This window comes from Odocoileus virginianus, chromosome 8 (assembly GCF_023699985.2).
Source record: "Odocoileus virginianus isolate 20LAN1187 ecotype Illinois chromosome 8, Ovbor_1.2, whole genome shotgun sequence".
In the NCBI taxonomy this organism is placed as follows: domain Eukaryota; kingdom Metazoa; phylum Chordata; class Mammalia; order Artiodactyla; family Cervidae; genus Odocoileus; species Odocoileus virginianus.
In genome coordinates this window covers 37111013-37134693 of record NC_069681.1, presented here as the reverse complement: position 1 = coordinate 37134693, position 23681 = coordinate 37111013, and the positions used below count along the sequence as shown (strand labels likewise).

Genomic DNA, 23681 nt, shown 5'->3' with positions numbered 1-23681 from the left:
AACCCCCAATAAAAACCCTGTACCCAAGGTCTGAATAGGCTTCTTTAATTAGCAACACTCCATGTATGCTGTCCCAGTTATACTAGGAGATACAAACTCTGTGCACACAACTCCACTGGGAGAGGAAAAGGAAAGCTTGGTCTGGATTCTGTCCTATGCGTCTCTTTGCTTTGCTGATTTTAATCTGCATCCTTTTGCTGTAATAAACTATGTAACTCTGAGTGAAACTGCTTTTCTGAGTTCTGTGAGACCTAGTGGGTTCTTGAACTTAGGGGTGGTCCTGGATACCTCCTAATTGTGCAAGTCAGCTATGTAACTTCTGAGTCTTGGTTTTCTGGGAATAGCACTTTATGCAAAGCAAAGGAATAATGGAGGTAAAATACTCAGAAATGTACCTGGCAATACCAAGGAATAAAAGCATGGTTGGCTGTTTTTATTTCTGCTTTCACCACTGGTTTGGGTCTAGAAAGAGAACTCCTTTAACTGCTATCGAAACAGATCCTAACTTGCCAGGAATCTGATTAATAGGAAGAAACGGGGCAAAAGTATGGGGCTAAGTAAAGGGGAACAGACGCTCCTAAACATAAAATGCCACAGACACTAACTGTAGTGCACGCAGGACCACAGCAACCACGCGCTGCAGGTGATACTAGAGCCTTCACTCTTCTTGGCTCTGTCAAACTATTTTCTGTGGCACAGTTTTCATATGTTCTAGATACTACTGTTCTTGTCTTTCTTTGTAAAAATATGACAAAAATCTAATTTTTAAAATTAACAATCTGCACATATTTTTCATTGCCAACTTTTATCATGAAAATCCACTAATCCTAATTTTGAGTTTACTTAAAAATTAACCATCTCCTGTTGTCCTTTTAATCACTGCTTTAAATAAAAGCTGCACAGAATTTTTAAGCCAGATAAACAATATTGAATACCAAGTTTTAATTGATTATATATAATAATTTGAGTAAATATACATTTCAAAAGACTCATTCTGAAAAGAGAAATGTTACAAAGATATAGATAATTTATTATTGAAATATTAACCACTCTATATAAAAAATTAATGTACTTACTTTAAATGTTGGTGAGAGATAATTTTTAAGAAACCAGAACTTCACTGGTGTTTTTGTGTTCCGTAAAACAGAAAGCATCATAATTCTGCATAAAACGATAAACTCCATAAATTCACATTAATAGGGGTTCATCCTACTTTTCTTAAGGCATTTAAATATTTAAAGATATTAACTAGTTTTTCACTATGAATTATGCAGAAACAGAGTGAAGTGTCTTCAAATACTATGGCTGCTCATGAAGTATGTAACATATAAGAATATAATATAGGTGTATATATATAGATATACATATGTATGTGCATATGTAAATATATATGCCTGCTATAGACTAAATGGACTGCCTGTTTGTTCCAGCTGACAGGAGAAAGAAGCTAGCCTGAAACAGTATTTAGTTTAACTAAAGTCTAATCTTGGCTCTATTAATGTGTCATTCTCTCAGTCGTGTCCGACTCTTTGCAGCGCCAGAGTAGCCCGCCAGACTCCTCTGTACATGGGATTTTCCAGCAAGAATACTGGAGTGGGTTGCCATGTCCTCCTCTAGGGGATCTTCCCCAACCAAGTATTGAACTCATGCCTCCTGCACTGCTGGCAGATTCTTTACTGCCTGAGCCACCGGGGAAGCCCTGTGTCATTAATAGCAGCTGTATAAACCTTGAAGGCCTGAACAGCCTATCTTGATAAATTCACTGGACAGGCCATGTGTTTTGCTATTCTAGACCTCTGCTTGGAGAGGATACAGATGTATCTAAAGTACCATCTTAAAATGTCAACACATCTTCAAATATTTTTGAGGCATTCTCTATGATCCTTCTATATATACAGTTTAAAAAAATAGCCCTCTGTAGTTAATAAATATTGCTCCCTCTTCTCAGACTCCTCCTTTTTATAAAACAAGGTATTTCTTTGCCAGAAGAAGAAAATTTACTATATATTCTTTATTCTCTCACATCTTTTTTTTTTTATTCTCTCACATCTTACTACAAAATATGTCCATTTTCTAACCTTAAGGAGTATTGGCATTTCAAATCAAACTTAAAATTTCACTGTGTTTTAAAAATACACTTCTCTCATAATTTTAGGTTAAAAAAAAAGCAAGGTGCAAAGCAGTATGTACTGTGTTGTTATTTCGGTAAAAGAGTTAAAAAATATACATTTGAGCTTGTCTATACTATCTTTGGCAGGTATTAAAGTAATAACATTGGTTTCCTGTGAGAAAGTGAATTGGGGATCAAGGGAACAGAGGTGGGAGATTTTTTTCACTGTAATTTCTTTCATTCTTTTAAACTTTAAAAATTATTTTCGGACCATGTAAGTGTATTCCTTTCCAAAACACTAGATTAAAAAAATGCCTACCTTAAAAAGCGTTCATATAAATGGCCAGAAGCAACTGAAAAAATGTTTAGAACATCTTTTTCCTTATTATCATCTTGTTTATGCAGCTTCCTTGTGAAACTTGGAATAAAAAAAAAACTACTGATCATTAGTTTCTTAATACACATCTGCACACTTTACATACCTAAATAAAGTACTGAATTTGATAAGAGATAAAAACAGGAATGCTTTTCTAAATGAATAGTTAGTACACTGTAAGTAAGTACTTACCCTAAAAATTATGATTTATATTTAAATGTGACAATATAACTTGAAATTTTATGATTTTTAAAAAATGGACAACACAGAATGTATTTTCTGTAGATTAATGAGATAATACTTTTGAATCTTTGTGAGTTACAAAAGTTATCTTAAGAGCACAGAATGAGTTGCAGCATGCCATGGCCACATGCAACGTTTTGAGGCTTTTGTTACAACAGGTATTTTTGAAATCTTTTCTCACTGTAAACCCCCAATTAAGAAAAATACAGTTGATTCAGGGAGGGGAAGAAAAAAAATCACTTGTAGTTAGGATTAAAACTAAGACATAAAAGCGAAAGCACTCTAACATACACTTACGTATCTGGAGGAGTCACCATTCCCCAAGACTTATCTTCTCTCTTTCTAACAAAGCAGCGCTTTGTTCTGGTATCCCTTCTGTGCAGTAAGTGGCTACGCCATAGGTTAACAATATCTTGATTCCTTTCTGTCTCTACCATATGGTTTCAATGGAAGCTCATGAACAGATATACTTTAAAATGCCCAGATTCTAAACAAGTCTACTCAACTCATTTCAAAAGGAGTGAGTCTGAGACTTTCTCGATCGGGAACCAGTTCAACAGCATACTGGGACAGTAACATCATTCTTCTCATCAAACAAGAAGACAACTTACAGAAAAAGAAGCCTAAACTGGGCAGGCTCTTCTTGTAAACCTTTGTCTGAAAGTGAAGGCAGCACAAATAACAGAACTATGTGTTGGAGATGTCTGGACCACATCACCCAAATGCTCAAAGTCAGCTCTGCTCCTGAACTCTTTAGATGTGTGAGCTGATATATTCCTTTTCTGATTAATACAGGTCCCATCCTAACTTAAATATTTCCCATGATATTTAACATCTCCGCTAACCTGGGCTACTTCCTGTTCTGTGAGAAACATACCCAATCTTTCTGACTTCAGGTAACCAGGTACCTTCTCTCTCTGTCCATCCTTTAGAATATATCTTAGCCATGCACTCCTCCAATCTTGTCTGAGGTTCCTTCTCTCCTCTGATTTGAATAGCCCTTTACGTTCATTCGTCTTACAGCTCCAGTTTCCTATCTCGTATCAGTAATATTTATGTATTGTCTTATCCTTTCTAGAGAACATCTGTGCTTAATTAAATGTTTACCATGTGCAGGGCTTCCACACACTATAGACTCTTGACGGGTTTATAGTTATATGTTAAAACATTCATTAGTAATTACCTTTTAATGGAATCCCACATTCCTCTTTTCTTTTCACCTTTATCGTAAAGGATATCTTCCTTGATTTTATCTGGCTTTTTCCGTACCTAGGTAGCATGGTAAAGAAAAACTTTAGAATTTTATAGATTTAAATATTATGCTGCATGGATAGAAATATCTTGGGCAGGTGACTCTTGTAAATCTAAGATGTGGTTTAGTCACTAAGTCATGTCTGACTCTTTGTGACTCCTTGGACAATAGTCCCCCAGGCTCTTCTGTCCATGGGGTCTTCCAGGAAGGATACTGGAATGGGTTGGCATTTCCTTCTCCCGGGGATCTTCCCCACCCAGGGATCGAACCTGGGTTTCTTGCATTGCAGGTGGATTCTTTATCAACTGAGCCACCAGGGAAGCCCTAAATAGTTACAGTGAATGAAGCCAAAAAAGATCACAGTACTTTGTAGAGACAATCTGGTTTCAACCATCAGTTCAGTCTTGTTTTCAGTTCTTTTGTAATAACCTCCACACTGCTAAATAATGTGCTTACATGTATACTTACTTATTTATCAACTGTAGATGTCATCTACTGTATATCTGGTTCACAGAGTTTAGACATTATTCATTCTTTGTCACAAAGGATGAGTAGCTTACTTCTATCACTCTTCCCTTCCCGTCTTTGTCTGGAGGTTCTGGTAATACTATCTTTATCATTAGTTTTTCTACTGAGCATTTTTGTAACTTTAAGTAATCCTTAAATCTATATTTTTTATTCCAACAAATTCAACAGTTTCTCTTGCACATATCCTATGATAAGGATACTAGCATCTCTACCTTTTCCCTTTGTCTCAACTTACATTAGCTAAACCTTTACTTTGGCATTGTAAATATGGATAAAATTTACATTTACCTTGGTCAATATAATTATCTTTTGCATTGTTTATTCTACAACTTGAAAAATCAATAAAAAGTACATATTGTGACACTGTAAATACTGCTCAATTGAGTCTGAAAGGTTACTACATTTCCTCTATAGTTACGATGGTATGACCACCATACTCTTCCCGGTTCACATGGATTCTGCTTTCTCACATCAATAGATAAGCATTTTTTTCTTGGAATTTTATTGTATTTTTCTTGTGGTAAGATATTTCTTCATCGTATACCTAATATTTTCCAGTTTATTATTCATGTTACTTAATCATCTGGAATTCCTATCTTTCTGAACACATTTTTCTTGGGGCTTAACAATGAACTGCTTCTTTCAAGCTTTCTTTGCATTGGTTTTCACATTAATTTCATCATTTCTTGAAATACCCATTTTCCTCTTTCTTGTTCTTTATTCTCTTTGTGATGGCAAACACCTTCAAGAACAGGTGTGAAAAGTAATTTTTCTAAATCGTCACCCTTCAGAGAATATTTGACTAAAGAATCCCAGGTTCAAAATAACTGTCCTCAAAACACTGAAGTCTTTATTTCATTGTCTTGAAAAATAAAACATCTGATGCTACTGTTAGAGTCATTCTAACATCACTGAAGTGACTTGTGTTTTCTCTTTGGTAGTTTCTAAGATCTTGTGTGGGCCATTTATCACTCATTCTAATTTGTGGACCCCTTGATGTGAATATGTTTGCCTCTCTTTATCTGTGGGATACTTTCCCTCCTCCATTTTCTGTTCTTCCTTCCTGGAATTCCTACTGGTGAGCTACTGGAATTTATGGGCTGACCCTTTATGTTGCTTATCTTTTCTCTTCCCTTTTTCCCATCCTTTTGTGTAATTTGGAAATACAGAAGGTGAGCAGATAGAACTGTTATTAAAAAACAACTGAAGGACCTAGGTATGGTTAGGCTGTAGAATGTCTTCAGGCATGGCATGACCATCACCCTCAACAAAGATTTGATGACTTTGGTGAAGGAGTCAGACCTGCTCTATACCAGGCAAGAATAGGTAAAATTAGAGCCAATATGGAGAGTGAAAAAATTCAGCTCATCAAAAAGAAAACTTAATAAAGAAATTTTTCAATGGTCAAAATTCCTCAAATGTAAAACACCTTAAGTCTCCCAGCAGAAAAAATATTTTTGTTTCCTGTTTGTAGGGTTAGGATAATACTAGCTGGAATGCTGGTCCTAACGGATTTGGGTTGACCTGGTAACTTAAGCAGCTGCTCTGAGTTTATGGAGTTTTCATTTGAAATGATTAGAAGGAAATGTATCAAGGCCAGAATGTAAGTTTCTGCTCCTGAGAAAAGAAGCCAAGGTCAATATAGTAAAAACAGTATCAAAGGTGAGTGTAAACAACATGTATACACTGATCAAGGATAAAGAGCAGAGGTGATAAGGAACAGGTTATGATGTGGGATGCAAGGCAAATTCTGATTAATTTGGTAGTTTAAGATCTATGCAGTATATAAGTTAAGAGTTCTGGTTGCCTACTATTATGCTTCAAATAATACCTGTACCTCACTCTGTCTTTCATCACCTTCTTGAACTCCACTTAAATGGATTTTTATTAAACACTCAAAAGTATTTTATAAAGCTTAATTACCTTACCCTTATGGCAGACATATAAGGAGGATTCCATTATTAACTCTGTATTATAGATAAGAAAAATGAGTTAGAAAGAGGTTAAGCAATCTGCTCAAGGTCACATAGTGAGTGAGTGGCAGAGCCAGGTTTAAATGTAACCCTGGTGTCTTAGATTTCGCACTCTATTCTCTTCCTTTTATATACTCTCTATTGTATATTCCTTTTTTTCCATGTCTCTGTTGCATATGGGATACTTCTCTTGGTCTATCTTCCAACTCACTATCTCTTGAAGCCTGTTAAAGCCAAAAACTGAGTTCTCTTGTCATTGCACTGCTCAGTTTTAGAAGTTCTACCTTAAAACAGATCAGATATGCTCTTTTTATAGTTTTTTCCTCCCTGCAATTGTTTTCAAGCTTGTCTTTTGTTTCTTTAAACACTGTAGGCATAATTTCAGTGTCTCTGTCAATAATGCTAACATATGGAGTGTTTGTTTATTTGCTGTTACTCAGTGTTTCTGCTGGTTTTGTGTATTTGGATATAGTAGTCTTATTCCAGAGATATATGGATATTCCTGCCAGATGCCTGTAAAACCTTATCTATCTGGAACCATTTTAGTACAAATTCAAAGTTCAGGGTTCCCTCGATTGCTTTGTTGTTGTTCAAACAATAACATGTTGTTGTTGCTAAGTCATATCTGACTCTGTAACCCATGGGCTGCAGTATGCCAGGCTTCCCTGTCCTTCGCCATTATTTAGATGTTATTAATTTGGGCTAGGGATTCCCTGGTGGCTCAGAGGTTAAAGTGTCTGCCTGCAATGCGGGAGACCTGAGTTCGATCCCTGGGTCGGGAAGATCCCCTGGAGAAGGAAATGGCAACCCACTCCAGTATTCTTGCCTGGAGAATCCCATGGACAGAGGAGCCTGGTGGGCTACAGTCCATGAGGTCTCAAAGAGTTGGACACAACTGAGAGACTTCACTTCACTTCTTCAATTTTGGCTAAAAGACTGTGTGGTATCCTTTACTATGGTTCATCCTTCCCCTGAAGCTATAGCCAGCTTATAGCAGAGAGGGTCTTATTTGTAAGGGTCCAGGGTTTTAATTAATTTATGTCCCCATCACCTTGCAAATTAAATCACAGTGATAGTTCAAGTGAACCAGAATGGACAAAAGTTCGAGGCCACAGCAGCTTTCTTGGGTTATAAGAAGCTTCTGTGCTTGCTCATTTCACTAGGCTCTCGTTTTCTGTTTAATTTTGGTTTTGTATTTCCTTGTTATCATTACTGTCAGCTCCTCATTGCTTTTAAAATGTTAATAAACATTTCACCCAACAATTTTTTTTTTTTTACTGATTTCAAGTATTAAGTAGGTGGGCTCATCCAAAAGAATTAATGCTGCCATCATTAAAAATTTTGCTGGTTTTTGTTTCTGTAAAGGAAAGAAACATCACTTTGTTTTTCCTGTTGAAAGGGATAGCTTTTCAACATGCATTCCTAATCTCATCCCCAAAGCCTAATTTATAAGACTGCTCACTCGCTTCACTTATGTCTGACTCTTTGTGACCCCATGGACTGTAGCCCGCCACGCTCCTCTGTCCGTAGGATACAACAGGAAAGAATACTAGAGCGGGTTGCCATGCCCCCTCCAGGGGATCTTCCTGACACAGGGATTAAACCCACGTCTCCTGCATCTCCAGAGGATTCTTCACTGCTAAGCCACCAGGGAAGCACAGTTTATAACATTACTTGGCTGCAAATATAGTAGATACATCATAACTTAAAAAAATTCTTTTCTTCTATGTTTAAGTGTGCTGCTTTCCCTTCATGATTTAATTCTCTTCCTCCTTCCATTGCCAGAATTTCAATATGACATTTTAGGTAGTAAAACTGTGAAATTATTTGTAAAATAAAAATTAATTGAGAACAAAAAAGATAATTCCCTTAACATTAAGAACAAAGTCTATGAAGTGTTTTGGCCTCACACACTTGTACTTCCAGTATTTTGCTTTTGAAGCTGTTTATAACAACGACAACATCTCCTAGGTCCGCTGGAGAGTCAGTTCCTTCATGCCTAGAAGCACAAAAACATGTATTTATGCCCAATTTAAGAAAAGACATACAATTATAATCATATAAATCACAGAATAAATTCATTCTGAAACAATAAGTATAATCTTATTTGTGCATATGTAATATTTACTGTTTGCATAGTCAATTAAGGTATGCTGCAATACACTATAATTTTCAAAATTACCAAATTTTAACTTAATATAAATAAGATTATAGACAAATAACTCACTAAACTTGATATCGCCTAACTCAAAAAAGTAGATTATAGCTTATCTTTAATACTGTATAGTAAGATTATCACAAAAGCAATCTTTCATGTATTGCAATGATAATTAAAATATGAAACACTTTTTAGACTTTCAGTTGTTTATAAAGCGTAACAAAAGGAATTGTACACCATACAACTATTTTTCAGTATCTATTAGCCATTTTCAAATACCAAAAATTTGAAGCACATTGTTAAGCTTAAAAGACTGAAAACATGTCTCTCATGTCCATCTGCATCACTTGAAGCTATTTTATATTACACATTATGTATTTCACTGTCAGTTTTCAACACTGCATAAGTCAGTCAAATATGACAACTTTGCTCAAAAAATTTTTATAGTATTTTCACTATGAACTGAAAAATGCTACTGTAAAAAACATTTACAATAAAACTGAATTTTTTCAAAGAGGGAAAACAACAGAGGTCAAGTTAGTAGATATTTTGCATTCAGTCAGATTTATAACACACACTTGAAAATTTTTCTAAAATGAAAACCTGGGGATTCTAGGGCTATGCTGACTATCATATGCCTTTGACTCTTACTTCCAGTTCCTCTGATGAGGTACCTAAACCACAGTAGGAAGCACAGCCCTGCCCATGAATATAATCACTAGGGAAAAAAAAAGTATTCCAGCTTATGAAGTAGAAATATCCAAAGCTACAGTGAGCTATCACCTCACTCCTGTCAGAATGGCTATCACAAAAAAAGAACACAAACAACAAATGTTGGCAAGGATATGGAGGAAAGGGAACCTTCTTACACTGTTGGTGGGATTGTAAACTGGTACAGTCACTATGGACAACAGTATGGAGATTTCTCAAAACACTAAAAATAGAACTACCGTATGACCCAGCAATTTCAGTCCTGGGTATGTACCCAAAAGAAACAAAAACACTAACTTGAAAAGATAGGTGTTCACCCCATTGTTAATAGCAATATTACTTATAATCACCAAGATATGGAAACCACAATATCCCTCAACAGATGAATGGCTAAAGATGCCAAGGGGGTGGGGGTGGGGTGTGTGTGTGTGTGTGTGTGTGTGTGTGTGTACAGCCATTTAATCATTAAAAAAGAATGAACTTTTGCATTTGCAGCAATATAAATGGACTTGGAGGGCATTATGTTAAGTGAGATAAGTCAGACAGAGAAAGACAAATACTGAAAGATATCACTTATTTGTGACATCTAAAAAATACAACAAATGAGGGACTAAAACAAAAAGGGAGCAGACTGACTGATATAGAGAACAAAGCAGTGGTTACCAGTGGGGAGTGGGAAGGAGGGCAGGGCACTAGAGGAATAGGGAAAAAAGTGTTAATATGGAATTACATGAAATTATGTGTGTGAAACTTCTGAAAATTGTAAAGCACTCCAGAATTTAAAGAATCTTTTCATTCAATAAAAAGTAAAAGCACTAAAAAAGAATTGCGCATTCTTGCTTTGTGTACTTAAATTATTAAGCATGTTTGCTGAATGACACCATGTTCTAGGCACTATAAGGAAAAGGGGAAAAACAACGGAAAAAAGTACAATAATCCCTACCCCTATATTATCCTTGTTGAGCACGCTACCTATTATAATAATAGGTGCTCAATGAATACTTGCTGAAATAAATGAAAAATTAAAGATATTAAGCCTGGAGGAGGAAATGGTAACCCACTCTAGTATTCTTGCCCGGAGAATCCCATGGAGAGAGGAGCCTGGCAGGTTACAGTCCATGGGGTCGCAAGAGTCGGACACGACTTAGTGACTAAACCTCCTCCTACAGATATTAAGAGGTATAAAAAAGTTTACTAGGTGTTAGCAACCCTTTCATGGATTAGAACCTTGTTGTGGGGAAGGGGCTTGCATAACTCAATGAAGCTATGAGCCATGCCCAGGAGGGTCACCTGAGACAGTCCCATCACTTCATGGCAAATAAAAGGAGAAAAAGTGGAAACAATGGCAGGTTTTGTTTCTTGGGCTTCAATATCACTGCAGATGGTGACTGCAGCCATGAAATTAAAAGACACTTGCTCCTTGGAAGGAAAGCTATGAGAAATCTACACAGTGAATTAAAAAGCACAGACATCTCTGCCAACAAAAATCTGTGCAGTCAAAGCTACAGTTTTTCCAGCAGTCATGTACAGATGTGAGAGTTGGGCCATAAAGAAAGCTGAGCACAGAAGAATTGATGCTTTTGAACTGTGGTTTTGGAGAAGACTCTTGAGAGTCCCTTGGACTGCAAGGAGATCCAACCAGTCCATCCTAAAGGAGATCAGTCCTGGGTGTTCACTGGAAGGACTGATGCTGAAGCTGAAGCTCTAGTACTTTGGCCACCTGATGAGAAGAGCTGACTCATTAGAAGAACCCTGATGCTGGGAAAGAGTAAAGGCAAAAGGAAAAGGGGACAGCAGAGGGTGAGATGGTAAGCTAGCATCACTAACTCAAGGACATGAATCTGAGCAAATTCCGGGTGATAGTGGAGGACAGAGGAGCCTGGCATGCTGCAGTCCATGAGGCTGCAAAGAGTTGGACACGACTTAGCGACTGAACAACAGGTGCTGGCAAACTATGGCTGGTGAGCAAAATCAAGTTGGTGGGTGAGTTTTGAATGGCCCCTGCACTAAAAATGGTTTTTACATTTTAAAATGGTTGTTGAAGAAAACAATATTGGCAAAAATCATATGTGCCCTCAGACAGTAAATATTTACTACTGGCTCCTTATAGAAAAAATATGATGATATCTGCTTTGTCCTAGGCTCATTGATGAGTAGGAAATTACTGAGAAACCAATTTTTATCTATAAAAATGAAAAACTAAACATAATTTATAGATAATGGCTTTTCTGTATAAGATATATATATTATATAGTCATTAATAAATATGTTTCCAGTGTTAACATGGAAAATTCTTTAGAAAATAATAAGTAAAGGAGATGGAGTAAAGAACAAGATGTATACATTAGGCATACCTTTTATATTTTTGAAACAAAACAATAAGAATAAATGTTACAGTTTTATAAGTAGTTTTTGTTTTATTATAATGGTATTTGTGAATGTTTTAGCTGTTTTGATGATCTTTGTTATGTCACACTAAAAACTTTCTTATACATAAAAATTTTTAAGTTGTTTATATAACTCACCCAACTATTTGATAAATATCTTCAGATCTTCCTTGGCGTAATTTCAATATCCAAGCACCTGGGTTTGCTTTTAATTGAAAATATCCCTTTCAAGATGAGAAAAATATGATCACAGTTACATGAATGAAAACAACATCCAACTGTTCAAGAAATATTATTCATGAATACTCCAACAGTATTCCACTAACTCTGGAATAATTTCCATAAATGAATTTCAAGAAAGAAGATTTTGTAATAACCTATAAAAGCATATTCTGAATGTACGACCCCCTTCATTTTTATTTTAATTACTGTATTGAAGGATTTTTTTCCCTGGGAGCTATACAGCAACAGCAGTATAAAAATTATTTCATCTTTTTATTAGGAAAACTTAAGAGGATTTCACCAAAACTTCTAATTGAGTATGTATGTACTTACGAGATTGGCCATCACTATCGTATCTACCACAACAGGTTTATTTTTTGTGCCCAGCGTAAACTGCAGACCCCGAGGAGGTTGGTCTGTTGTTAAGTCAAAGCAATGTCCTTCGAGTAGTAGATATTCTAGTTCGTATTCTGCTGTGACAGCTTTCTCTATCTAGGAGGACATATGTCATTGTTTCGGGGTTAGTAGTTCTCATAATGTAAATTCTGTAATAAATACATGTGATTATTTTATTATTAGCCAAAGTATTTTCAGGGGCAGTCTCAAGTCTTCCTTTTAGCTGAGTGAACCTAACAGTTAAGTGAATTTCTTGAACACTAAAGCTTATGATTAATTTTCTTCCATTCCTGTAATACCAGCTCTACTCCACCATCATGATACACGCACCAAAATTATAAAAGAGATGTGAGCACAGATGGGTGCTCGCTGAGTCCAGTTCTCATAATTTTACTGTTTTTAAGAACAAGAAATAAGTAGTTTCTTCAGAAAAAGAGACTCAGATGTATAGAACAGACTTGTGGACTCTGGGAGAAGGAGAAGGTGGGATGTTTCAAGAGAACAGCATTGAAACATGTATATTATCTAGGGTGAAACAGATCACCAGCCCAGGTTGGGTGCATGAGACAAGTGCTCGGGGCTGGTTCACTGGGAAGACCCAGAGGGATGGGGTGGAGAGGGAGGTGGGAGGGGGGACGGGGATGGGGAATACATGTAAATCCATGGCTAATTCATTTCAATGTATGACAAAAACCACTGCAATGATGTAAAGTAATTAGCCTCCAACTAATAAAAATAAATGGAAAAAAAAATAAAATAAAAAAAAAGAAAAAAAAAAGAAATAAGTAGTTTCTTGAAAACAGTACTTGTTTCAACAACTTTAGCTGGGTTATTAACCAGTTGTTGAAATACTACTACTCTAGTGATGAACTTCATATACTTCATTAACCTATATCCATAATAGCTACAGCATTTTGTTTTTCTTTATGTAACTTTATAACTTACATCTTTTAAATGAATATTGTCAAGGTCACAGTTGCTGTGTACTATTTCAACCAACCAGCTTTCAGGAGTGATCATATTGAGGGTTAGAAGAGGTGATTCAGGGATATCCAAGAATTTTGCCACTGGTCCAGTAATATCATTAGCTGTTAACATCAGTTCTGGTTCCAGAACAAAACGGTAAAAACTGTTGGCAGAAAACAGATAAAATATGTACTGCGATCAAAACTGAGATTTCTTCTAAAATATTTTAAAATCACAAATGGATTAAAAACATGACCAGAAAATCTTAAAAAGACTAAAAACACACTACACTGACGTTAATGCTTATGTAAGTGGTAGACAACATTATTATTTTTATACTATTATCTATTATAAGACTGTATATATTATATACCCTTGTTAATTATTTCTTAATGAACATGAATCTCTTTAAGATACACTGACTTATGCAGGTTCCAGGAGTTTATGCTCTGAATTCACTCACTGATCCTTCTTCAAATGTGGCCGAGGTCTATTTTTAGTGATTTTATTAGCTCTTAGCACTATTAATGATATTAAAGAGAAATGATAACCAGAAAGCAAGTAAAATTTAAGCTAAAGTTCTGGTACTAATTGAAAAAGTGCAATTAAAAACAAACAGGAGTGAGTTGAAAGCAGCTGCTTATTAACAGAACTTTCAGAAGCATCAGCAATTATTAGTGTATTTTTAACCTTACCTTCTAGTGTCTTACATAGTAAGAAATAGTTATATTACTAAGAACAGTGACTTTCACTATCTTGGGACTACAATCAAGGTGTCAGCTGTGCTGTGGTTATCTCAGGACTCCATGGGGGAGGAATCCATCCCCAGGCTCCTGCAGCTCCTCACTAGTGCTTGGCTGGAGATCGCACTCAGTCCTTAGCACAAGAGCATTTCCAGCAAGCTTAGCGAAGCACACAAGAGCAGGAGAGAGAATGCCAGCAAGACAGAAGTCACAGCCTCTTATAACCTAACTGCAGAAGAGACATTCCCTCACTTTTGCCACATCCTGTTCATTAGAAGCAAATCATCACATACAACCTGCACTCAAGGAGAATCTAGGTAGGGTGTGAATCCCCAGAGGCAGAGTCAAAACAGAGAGTAGGAGGAGATGGTGAAGAGAACACAGTCCAAACCAATCCAAACCAAGTACCGGGTGCTGTCAAAGGCAGCAGAAATGTCGTTAAGAAATATCCTATGGATTTTGCAAGCAGCAATTTGTGAATTAGTAAAAACAATTCAGTGGCAAAGAGGATAAAGACTAACTTCAGTGGGAGGTTCAAGTGAATGAGAGATGAAGAGGGGGGTTGGCCATACTTAAGAGAACCTGACATGAGCAAGAATGGAGAAGAGAAGGAAGAGGCAGGGCTCCAGAGGACAGGACGTTAAGGGAGCAGCTTATTTTCTTTTTAAAAACTGAATAACTTCTGAGACTGAAAGAAAAGGGCTAGTAGAGAGGTTAGAGATATGGAACAAGGAACTGTGATAAAAGCAAGGATCTAGAAATAAATGGCAAAACACAGGATCGCCTTAACCAAGAGGAAAGATGACAATTCTTCCCGTACCACACAGGAAGCCTGGAGAGGTTCAGGAGACAGAGGAGGAACCGAGGGAATTCCTACCCATAACCTCTGTCATCTCAGAGAAGCATGAGACAGCATTTTAGAAGTTAAGGTCTATGAACTGTTAAAAAAAAAAAAAAGTTAATAAACAGAAACCTCAAGTACAATCAGGAGACTACACTGGGGAGTACTCACAGCCTCTGATGATAACATAGCCCAACAGGAAGAAGAAAGACTTCTCTTCTTCCCTGGCAAGGACTCAGACCTGAGAAGCCATGGGCTCACTGTTTACTACAGACCCCCGCTACCCCGACTTCCTTTCCTCTCTAAGAGCGCTCCTTCCTCTGCCTTGTGTAGAGACTTGTACATGGCACTCTGTGGTTGCTGACCATGAATTACAATTCTCTGCTGATCCTGAATAAACCCATCTTTTCTGGAGAAATATCTAGCAATCTATTTGTTTTAGGTCAACAGAATTAATGTGTCAACTAGTTTTCTTAATATATGCTACTAAGTATATAAGACACTGTTGAACTGGTAGGTTAAAATGAGTTCAAAGATTTTGTCTTGTGCACCATTATTAACCACTTGCAGCATCTATCTGGCATATGAGGTTTTATTTCACTTTAGAGAAGTCAAGTTCTCTTCCTTCTAACAAACTGTGCTAGATTATGTTTAATATTCTCACTCTTTATCATATATCCCAAAGCTCTACAGAGACTTTGTGGAGAGGATTCCTACTTGGGTGAGTAAAAACTCTGTACTCATGGGAAGACCTCTCAATTAGTGGCTAAAATGAGATTTAGAAACATATAATAAAATCTGAAATACAAAAGAAAAATAAGTATGAAAAATGAATTATGAGGACAAAAATCTTAGGTAATAAATGTAACCTACACCTTCATTTGTGTCATATTTTAGATTCCACATATAAGTGATAACATATGGTATTTATCTTTTGACTTACTTCACTTAGTATGATAATCTCTAAGTACATCCATGTTGCTGTAACCCACCATATATTTCTAAATAGGTACTTCTAAATCAAATTTTTAAAAATACCCATCGATGAACATAATCCATGTAAATTCTGCAATTATATTGGATGAATTTTACTGGTTAGGTTACCTTAATTTTATATCAATTAAGGTTAATAAACTATCTCTGATCTATTTCAAGTAAGCATTTTGTGAAGAAAAACACAGGTGTAGTAATTAAGTTTTTTTTTCTCCTTTATAGCATGTGCAAATTTTTCAAAATGAAATTATGTTCATGTAGACTGACCTTGTTAAAGGGGCTTCTGAAAGTTTACTCCTGCAGTTCATGAACAACTTTAACTTCATGTTGATAATCTTGCCAAGGACCTGTTAGAAAAAAATTCCCATATTTGAAATTATTATTAATAGCCAACATTTACTGAGTATTTACTATGCACCAGGAACTATATTAATACTTGACATCTGTTAACTCGTCTGATTCTCACAACATCCTTCTGACGCAGCTACTTTTATAGGCGAGGCACAGACAGATGTAGCAATTTGCCTATGATCACACAGTAAGTCACGGCAGAGGTCAGATTTGAATCCACACAGTTGACATCATTGCCCAAAGGTTATGCTGCCTACCTTTTGCCTTGTGTTACTTCCTTTCATGGCATTTAAATTTCTTCACTACTGAAGAACAAGTAAAACAATTATTAGAACCTCAATGTGCAAATACAAAGTAGTGACCTCACAACTGTATGGCAAGGGTGCCCTGATCCTTATGGAATTTCATCTATGTTGTAAAAGATATAGAAAGGTCTTGGCTACACAGAGATAACATAGTCTCTCTTCATTTTCCTAGAGCATTAAAGTAGGAGAATTTTAAATTCTGATAGTCCTTACATCTATACAGGCAACAAGTCAGTGAAGATTTGAAAATACTAGACAACAAAGGACAGATGTAAAAGGAGAATAAAACAGATATATGGAATGGAAAGGATACATGTTTGAGGAGGAATTACAATATACAGACCAAGCATTTAAGAACTCTGAATTTTAATTCCCATTCTATCACTCTTCTTATTAGCTACAATGGAGGCTGCTGAGCCACTGTTTCTCCCAAGTGTTAAATGAGACACTTTCCATTTCTTCTAGTAAATTAATTTATGCTTTAAAGCACAAAACTATAGCATAAAAGTTCTGTATAGAACGAAATAAGTTATGTGAAGTTCTGAGCTGCTCTGAAATGAAGTATGCTACTATTACCAATGATGTAAACTGGAATATAATTTCATATCTTGTATTTCTGTATAATCCATATTTCTTACTCTTAAATTCTATGTTTACATAAAAGCTTCAGAGGTATGCAATTTTTTTTTTCTGAATAATGAGTCTCCATAGGAATAGGGAATTTATATACTAAAAGGCATCATACTACCTCCATTCCTTATCAGTATGATTACTGATTTGTTTTCTACAGAATAATATTGTGCCTAAAGAAGTTAAAGTTTGAAGGTACAGAAATGCTGAAAGAATAAGGTAAGTAAATCAACTAAAGAATTAACTTTGCCCCAGTTATACAATGAATAGGTACAATGGCAAAGGGGATCCAAAATTATTTGTACACATTAAGAAATGCATTTACAAGAGACACCTATTACCCACTTTCCCAGTGGGTAGGGCACACCAACTTCTGAGAGAAACAGCATTTTGAAAATTTGATACAATGTATCAGTATAATACATCAGTATGTATGATATATACATTCATCAGTATGACCCAGCTTGATCATTTACTTCTTTCATCAGACTTGACAACTATTTTTGCTTATTTCTAAAAGTAAACTGTCATAGAATAGTTTCCACTTCTGAGAATATTTTTTGATGTGTCTTTTAAAAAAACATTGAGTAATTTCAAATAGGAGTATCCAAAAATTTTGAACATCACTAGAAAAAATATGCCTTCTAACATGAGTAGCTATTTTAAATTTAAGTACTGAAAGCTGCATCACAATTTGAATTTTAATATTTTTAATTTATTCTTTTTTATTTTATTAAATTTATTAAATTAAAATAATTTAATTCTTTTAACATTATCAGTATAGGACAAGCCACAGAATGTTCTTTCAGTGTCTACTTTCTGTATTCTAATATTCATTCTCCTCTATTTCCCAGTGATGGAATCTATAGGCTTCCCTGGGGGCTCAGTAGTAAAAGAATCTGCCTGCAACGCTGAGACCAGGGTTTGATCCCTGGGTAGGGAAGATCCCCTGGAGAAGGGAATGGCAACCCATTCCAGTATTCTTGCCTGGAAAATCCCATGGAGAGAGGAGCCTGGTGGACTATAGATCATGGGGTCACAAAGAATCAGACACAACTGAGCAACTAACACACTACTTTTCAGTGAAGGAATCTTCAGGTTTACACATGTGTCTGCCTCCCGCCCCTTGTGACTAGGTGCAGCCAGCTGGCTGGCTACAGTCTGGTCAATGGGATGTGGCTGGATTGAATATATTTGGGGTTGGGGTTGTGCCCTTGTTCTCTCTTGCCTGCTGCAGTGATACAGAGATGATGCTGTGATCTTAGACTGCCACAGAGAAGCTGCTTCGAGGATAGCTGAAGAGTACGGAAGGTGCCTGAGTCCCTCACACTGTGGAGCTTCCCTGGCAACTCCACATGGCTTACACTTGGAAGCTGAGATGACAGAAATCAGCTTCAGACTTGAAGGTACTTTGCTTTTGTTCAGTTCAGTTGCTCAGTTGGGTCCGACTCTTTGCAACCCCATGAACTGCAGCACGCCAGGCGTCCCTGTCCATCACCAACTCCCAGAGTCCACCCAAACCCATGTCCATTGAGTCAGTGATGCCATCCAACCATCTCATCCTCTGTCGTCCCCTTCTCCTCCTCCCCTCAATCCTTCCCAGCATCAGGGTCTTTTCCAATGAGTCAGCTCTTTGCATCAGGTAGCCAAAGTACTGGAGTTTTAGCTTCAACATCAGTCCTTCCAATGAACACCCAGGACTGATCTCCTTTAGGATGGACTGGTTAGATCTCCTTACAGTCCAAGGGACTCTCAAGAGTCTTCTCCAACACCACAGTTCAAAAGCATCAATTCTTCTGCACTCAGCTTTCTTCACCGTCCGACTCTCACATCCATACATGACCACTGGAAAAACCATAGCCTTGACCAGATGGTCCTTTGTTGACAAAGTAATGTCTCTGCTTTTTAATATGCTGTCTAGGTTGGTCATAACCTTCCTTCCAAGGAGTAAGCATCTTTTAATTTCATGGCTGCAATCACCATCTGCAGTGATTCTGGAGCCCAGAAAAATAAAGTCAGCCACTGTTTCCCCATCTATTTGCCATGAAGTGATGGGACTGGATGCCATGACCTTAGTTTTCTAATGTTGAGCTTTAAGCCAACTTTTTCACTCTCCTCTTTCACTTTCATCAAGAGGCTCTTTAGTTCTTCTTCACCTTCTGCCATAAGAGTGGTGTCATCTGCATATCTGTGGTTATTGATATTTCTCCTGGCAATCTTGATTCCAGCTTGTGCTTCCTCCAGCCCAGCATTTCTCATGATGTACTTGGCATATATAAGTTAAATAAGCAGGGTGACAATATACACCTTGATGTACTCCTTTTCCTATTTGGAACCGGTCTGTTGTTCCATGTCCAGTTCTAACTGTTGCTTCCTGACCTGCATATAGGTTTCTCAAGAGGCAAGTCAGGTGGTCTGGTATTCCCATCTCTTTCAGAATTTTCCAGTTTATTGTGATCCACACAGTCAAAGGCTTTAGCATAGTCAATAAAGCAGATATAGAGGTTTTTCTGGAACTCTCTTGTCCTTTCGATGATCCAGCCGATGTTGACAATTTGATCTCTGGTTCCTCTGCATTTTCTAAAACCAGCTTGAACATCTGGAAGTTCTCGGTTCATGGATTGCTGAAGCCTGGCTTAGAGAATTTTGAGTATTTCTTTACTAGCATGTGAGATGAGTGCAATTGTGCAGCAGTTTGAGCATTCTCTGGCATTGCCTTTCTTAGGGATTGGAATGAAAACTGACCTTGTCCAGTCCTGTGGCCACTGCTGAGTTTTCCAAATTTGCTGGCATATTGAGTGCAGCACTTTCACAGCATCATCTTTCAGGATTTGAAATAGCTCAACCGGAATTCCATCACCTCCACTAGCTTTGTTCCTACTGATGCTTTCTAAGGCCCACTTGACTTCACATTCCAGGATGTCTGGCTCTAGGTGAGTGATCACACCATTGTGATTATCTGGGTTGTGAAGATCTTTTTTGTACAGTTCTTCTGTGTATTCTTGCCACCTCTTCTTAATATCTTCTGCTTCTGTTAGGTCCATACCATTTCTGTCCTTTATTGAGCCCACCTTTGCATGAAATGTTCCCTTGGTATCTCTAATTTTCTTGAAGAGATCTGTAGTCTTTCCATTCTATTGTTCTCCTCTATTTCTTTGCATTGATCGCTGAGGAAGGCTTTCTTATCTCTCCTTGCTATTCTTTGGAACTCTGCTTTTGTTACAGTGGCCAAACCTCTTGAACACAACTTTTTTGCTTTTTCTTCCACTAGCTTCCTCTGTATGGTTAATGTTACTAAGTACAATCTAAACTTATCGTACTCATTAAGCTTAGACATCTGCTTCTCCAGAAGCCATTCTCCACACCAGGGGAAAGCAAGATGACCATGGGAAGACACTTGTATCTGTTAGTTCAGGCTGCCATAATGAACCACCACAGACCGGGTGGCTTGAACTACAGAAATTTATTTCATCAGGTGTTGAAGACTCAGTTCCTGGAGAGGGCTCTCGTCCTGGCTCTGAGTGGCTGCCACGTTGTGGTGTACTCACATGGCCTCTTCTCTGTATATGAGGAGAGAATGGTCTCTTCTCCTCTTCTTAAAGGCTATTCATCCTACTGGATTACAGACCAACCTGTAACACTTCATTTAACCTTACTTAGTCACCCAAGTCCCTATTTCCAAATACAGTCACATTGGAGATTAAGGTTTTGGGGTGATAAGGACAACAATTATGTCCTTATTAACACCTAATCTGGTCCTGCCATAATACCACAGGCACAGCTCTATCATTTAATTTTCTACATTGAAATATGACAATCTATTTAGAATGTTGTATGAAATAAAGAATCAAGACCAAACATTGACTATACTTGAAAACAAACTTGAAAAGATTATGAATTTCAAAATAAAAGTAGTATATATCATATAATAAATATATGTATACTGTTAAATAAAATGTAAAATTATCTTACAATTAATAACTGTGCCATCTTCTGTGCTTCTCTTGTCAATGGATCAACAATAGCAACGACATCAAAGGATATATCATTCTCTACAGAATTTATCTTTATAATGCTAGAAAAATAAAAAATAATATGAAAGATGATCAGTTAAGTCTACTCAGTTACTGAATTAATCTTAGCTATGTACATTCTTATAAGTTTCTTTTTCACTGGATTAAAAAATCCTGGCTATTTCTTCATAGAAGAAAATGCAAATTTAAAAGTTTAATGTCTGTGTTCAATAAACCAGAAAATCCCAAACAATTACAGAAAATGAAAGTAAGAAATTAGGAACAAATAATTTAAAAAACTCTTCAGAGAACAATACTATTTTAGTGGGAAAAAACTCTGATAATTTTAAGCTCCTCAAATCCTCATGGATCATACAATGTAAAAAATAAAACAGTTTTTTTTTGTTAGTTAATTGTATTTCCTCAGATTTGAGAAGGATAAAATTAGTTACTCAGTACTTTTATTAAATTTAATAGTTTTTAAAACCCAACATATTATTAACAGGAAAGCTCAGGGGAAAATCACCCCAACGGATGGTATTATCTTGACCTCAGTCACCCTCTCCACACTTCCTTCCCTCTGTCCTTTCCATTCAGTCTGTTACTGATCCAAGTTCTAATGAACTATCCGTTAAGCTAAAGAGTTGGGAAAATTATTTAAAGTACAGAAAAGGCCAGTATGAGATAATAAATCCTACATTTAATTCAATGAAAATTTAAAGTGTATATTTAATTGAAAGTACAGAATAGTCCAATTGAATTACTGTTTTAACACTGTAACAATATAAGAAGTCAGGTTTTTTTTTTCCTTTTTGCAAGGTATAAAATCGGAAAATAAGGAAGGAAGTGCCAGCCATTTTAAGTTTATGATAAACTAATTTGTCTCAATTTAGTTTTATAAGAGCAGTGATTGGAAAAGGATAATAAAATCTGTAGTTTAGTCACATAATGTCTAACTGATTATTTTTTCCTATTCTAAGTGGTCCTTAAATAAGAAAAGAAAATTCTCATTGTGGACCCAGATAATTGTATGTATGTATGAATTTTATTTCAAATATCTTAGAGGAGAAGTATTATATAGTGAAATTATAAACTAGTTTATTATTCTAAAGCAGTATTTCTCTGATGGCTGTTTTTAGAGATCTAATTTTTTAAGGAATAATAAGTTTTCAACAAAAAAGTGTTCCATGAATACTCAACTGCACAGTTTAGCAAAAATGAACCTTTTGTTTTCTTTTAACTACACCACATCTCATAATTGTCAATACATGGATTCACAGTGAAAATCTCACTCCTCCACTCCAAAGGATAAAGTATTCTCTAAATTTACTTGGCTAGACAGGTTCTCCCTCAGAAGATATTCGTCAATATCTCAGAGTAATGTTCCATAGAACACATTCTGGGATATTCTTTTGTACATGTCTACACTTAATTAAGCAGAATTCTTTGGTAATGGAGTCTTTTATACATTGACAACATAAAGCTATTATTATTTATAATGATTATACTGCAAAAATTTCAAATGAACTTGAGTGTGGAAGAAAGATGAGAGTAAGACAAATCATATTAGGTTTACTTACTTGAAACTTCATATCCTATATATACATACATACATATATATATATATATATATATATATATAAAATTTATTTACCAGAATATAACTAACTAGAATTTGTTTCCCAATCTTATCAAAGATGTTTATTGCCTAACAACTTTTATTTCTACTTTAACTTTGGCTATATCATGAACACAAATGTAACCATAACTAAGTATAGGATGCAGTGACAGAATACACAGCATTAACATCTTCTTACCTGTGACTCTCCTTAAGAAATGTGATGTCATACCGAGAGGCACGTTTAGGCAAAGAGGAAACAAGAGCATCAATTTTCATAACAAGGTCACTCAAGCTAGGGAAACAAGATAAACAATGAATGAATTTTTGGGGAAGAAAGGTCCATATTTCATCTATCATTTAACACCGTAAGAAAGGGGAATTTACTGAAAAGTATCTCCAGTAGATAAACCGTATGTAAATGACATTTTCTTCCAAATGTGTAGATTCTATCAAAAGTAAAATGACTGCTGCTTCTAAGGTCAACCTAGTTTTTATCATTGATATGATTGATAACTAAGCACATAAGTGATATTCCTAATAGTGTCTATAATCATATAGAGAATCATTCAATTAGTGAAAATTTGCTGAGTTGCTGGTTATGTATCCAAGCACTTAGACCCACGTAAGGAAGAAAGAAGAGCAGGCAGGAAAAACAAAAAGTAAATGGTAAGATATCTACTTTCAAAGAATTTTTAATATAGTTAAGCCCAGATTTCTATGGCTTCAAATTCATTCAAAAACTAAAAATGTACAAAATAAACACCTAGATTAAATATAACCAAATTCATAAATCCGTGACAGAGAAAATGTATACAGTTAATGATATGCTGACATATCATTAAAATATGAAAATGTGTATGTT

At 36.1% G+C, this 23681-nt stretch overlaps 1 protein-coding gene across 1 annotated transcript in view; it reads right to left on the bottom strand.

Moving 5' to 3' along the window:
• Positions 1-23681, bottom strand: part of UGGT2 (UDP-glucose glycoprotein glucosyltransferase 2) — a 137910-nt gene that overhangs the window by 17391 nt on the left and 96838 nt on the right. The window contains exons 24-33 of the mRNA XM_070471499.1: positions 23016-23111; positions 21158-21260; positions 16167-16246; positions 13302-13485; positions 12294-12452; positions 11877-11962; positions 8397-8481; positions 3913-3998; positions 2430-2528; positions 1077-1161 (exon numbers count right to left, since the gene is read on the bottom strand). Of these exons, the coding sequence (XP_070327600.1) occupies positions 1077-1161; positions 2430-2528; positions 3913-3998; positions 8397-8481; positions 11877-11962; positions 12294-12452; positions 13302-13485; positions 16167-16246; positions 21158-21260; positions 23016-23111 (1063 nt within the window). The remainder of the gene's footprint in view (positions 1-1076; positions 1162-2429; positions 2529-3912; positions 3999-8396; positions 8482-11876; positions 11963-12293; positions 12453-13301; positions 13486-16166; positions 16247-21157; positions 21261-23015; positions 23112-23681) is intronic.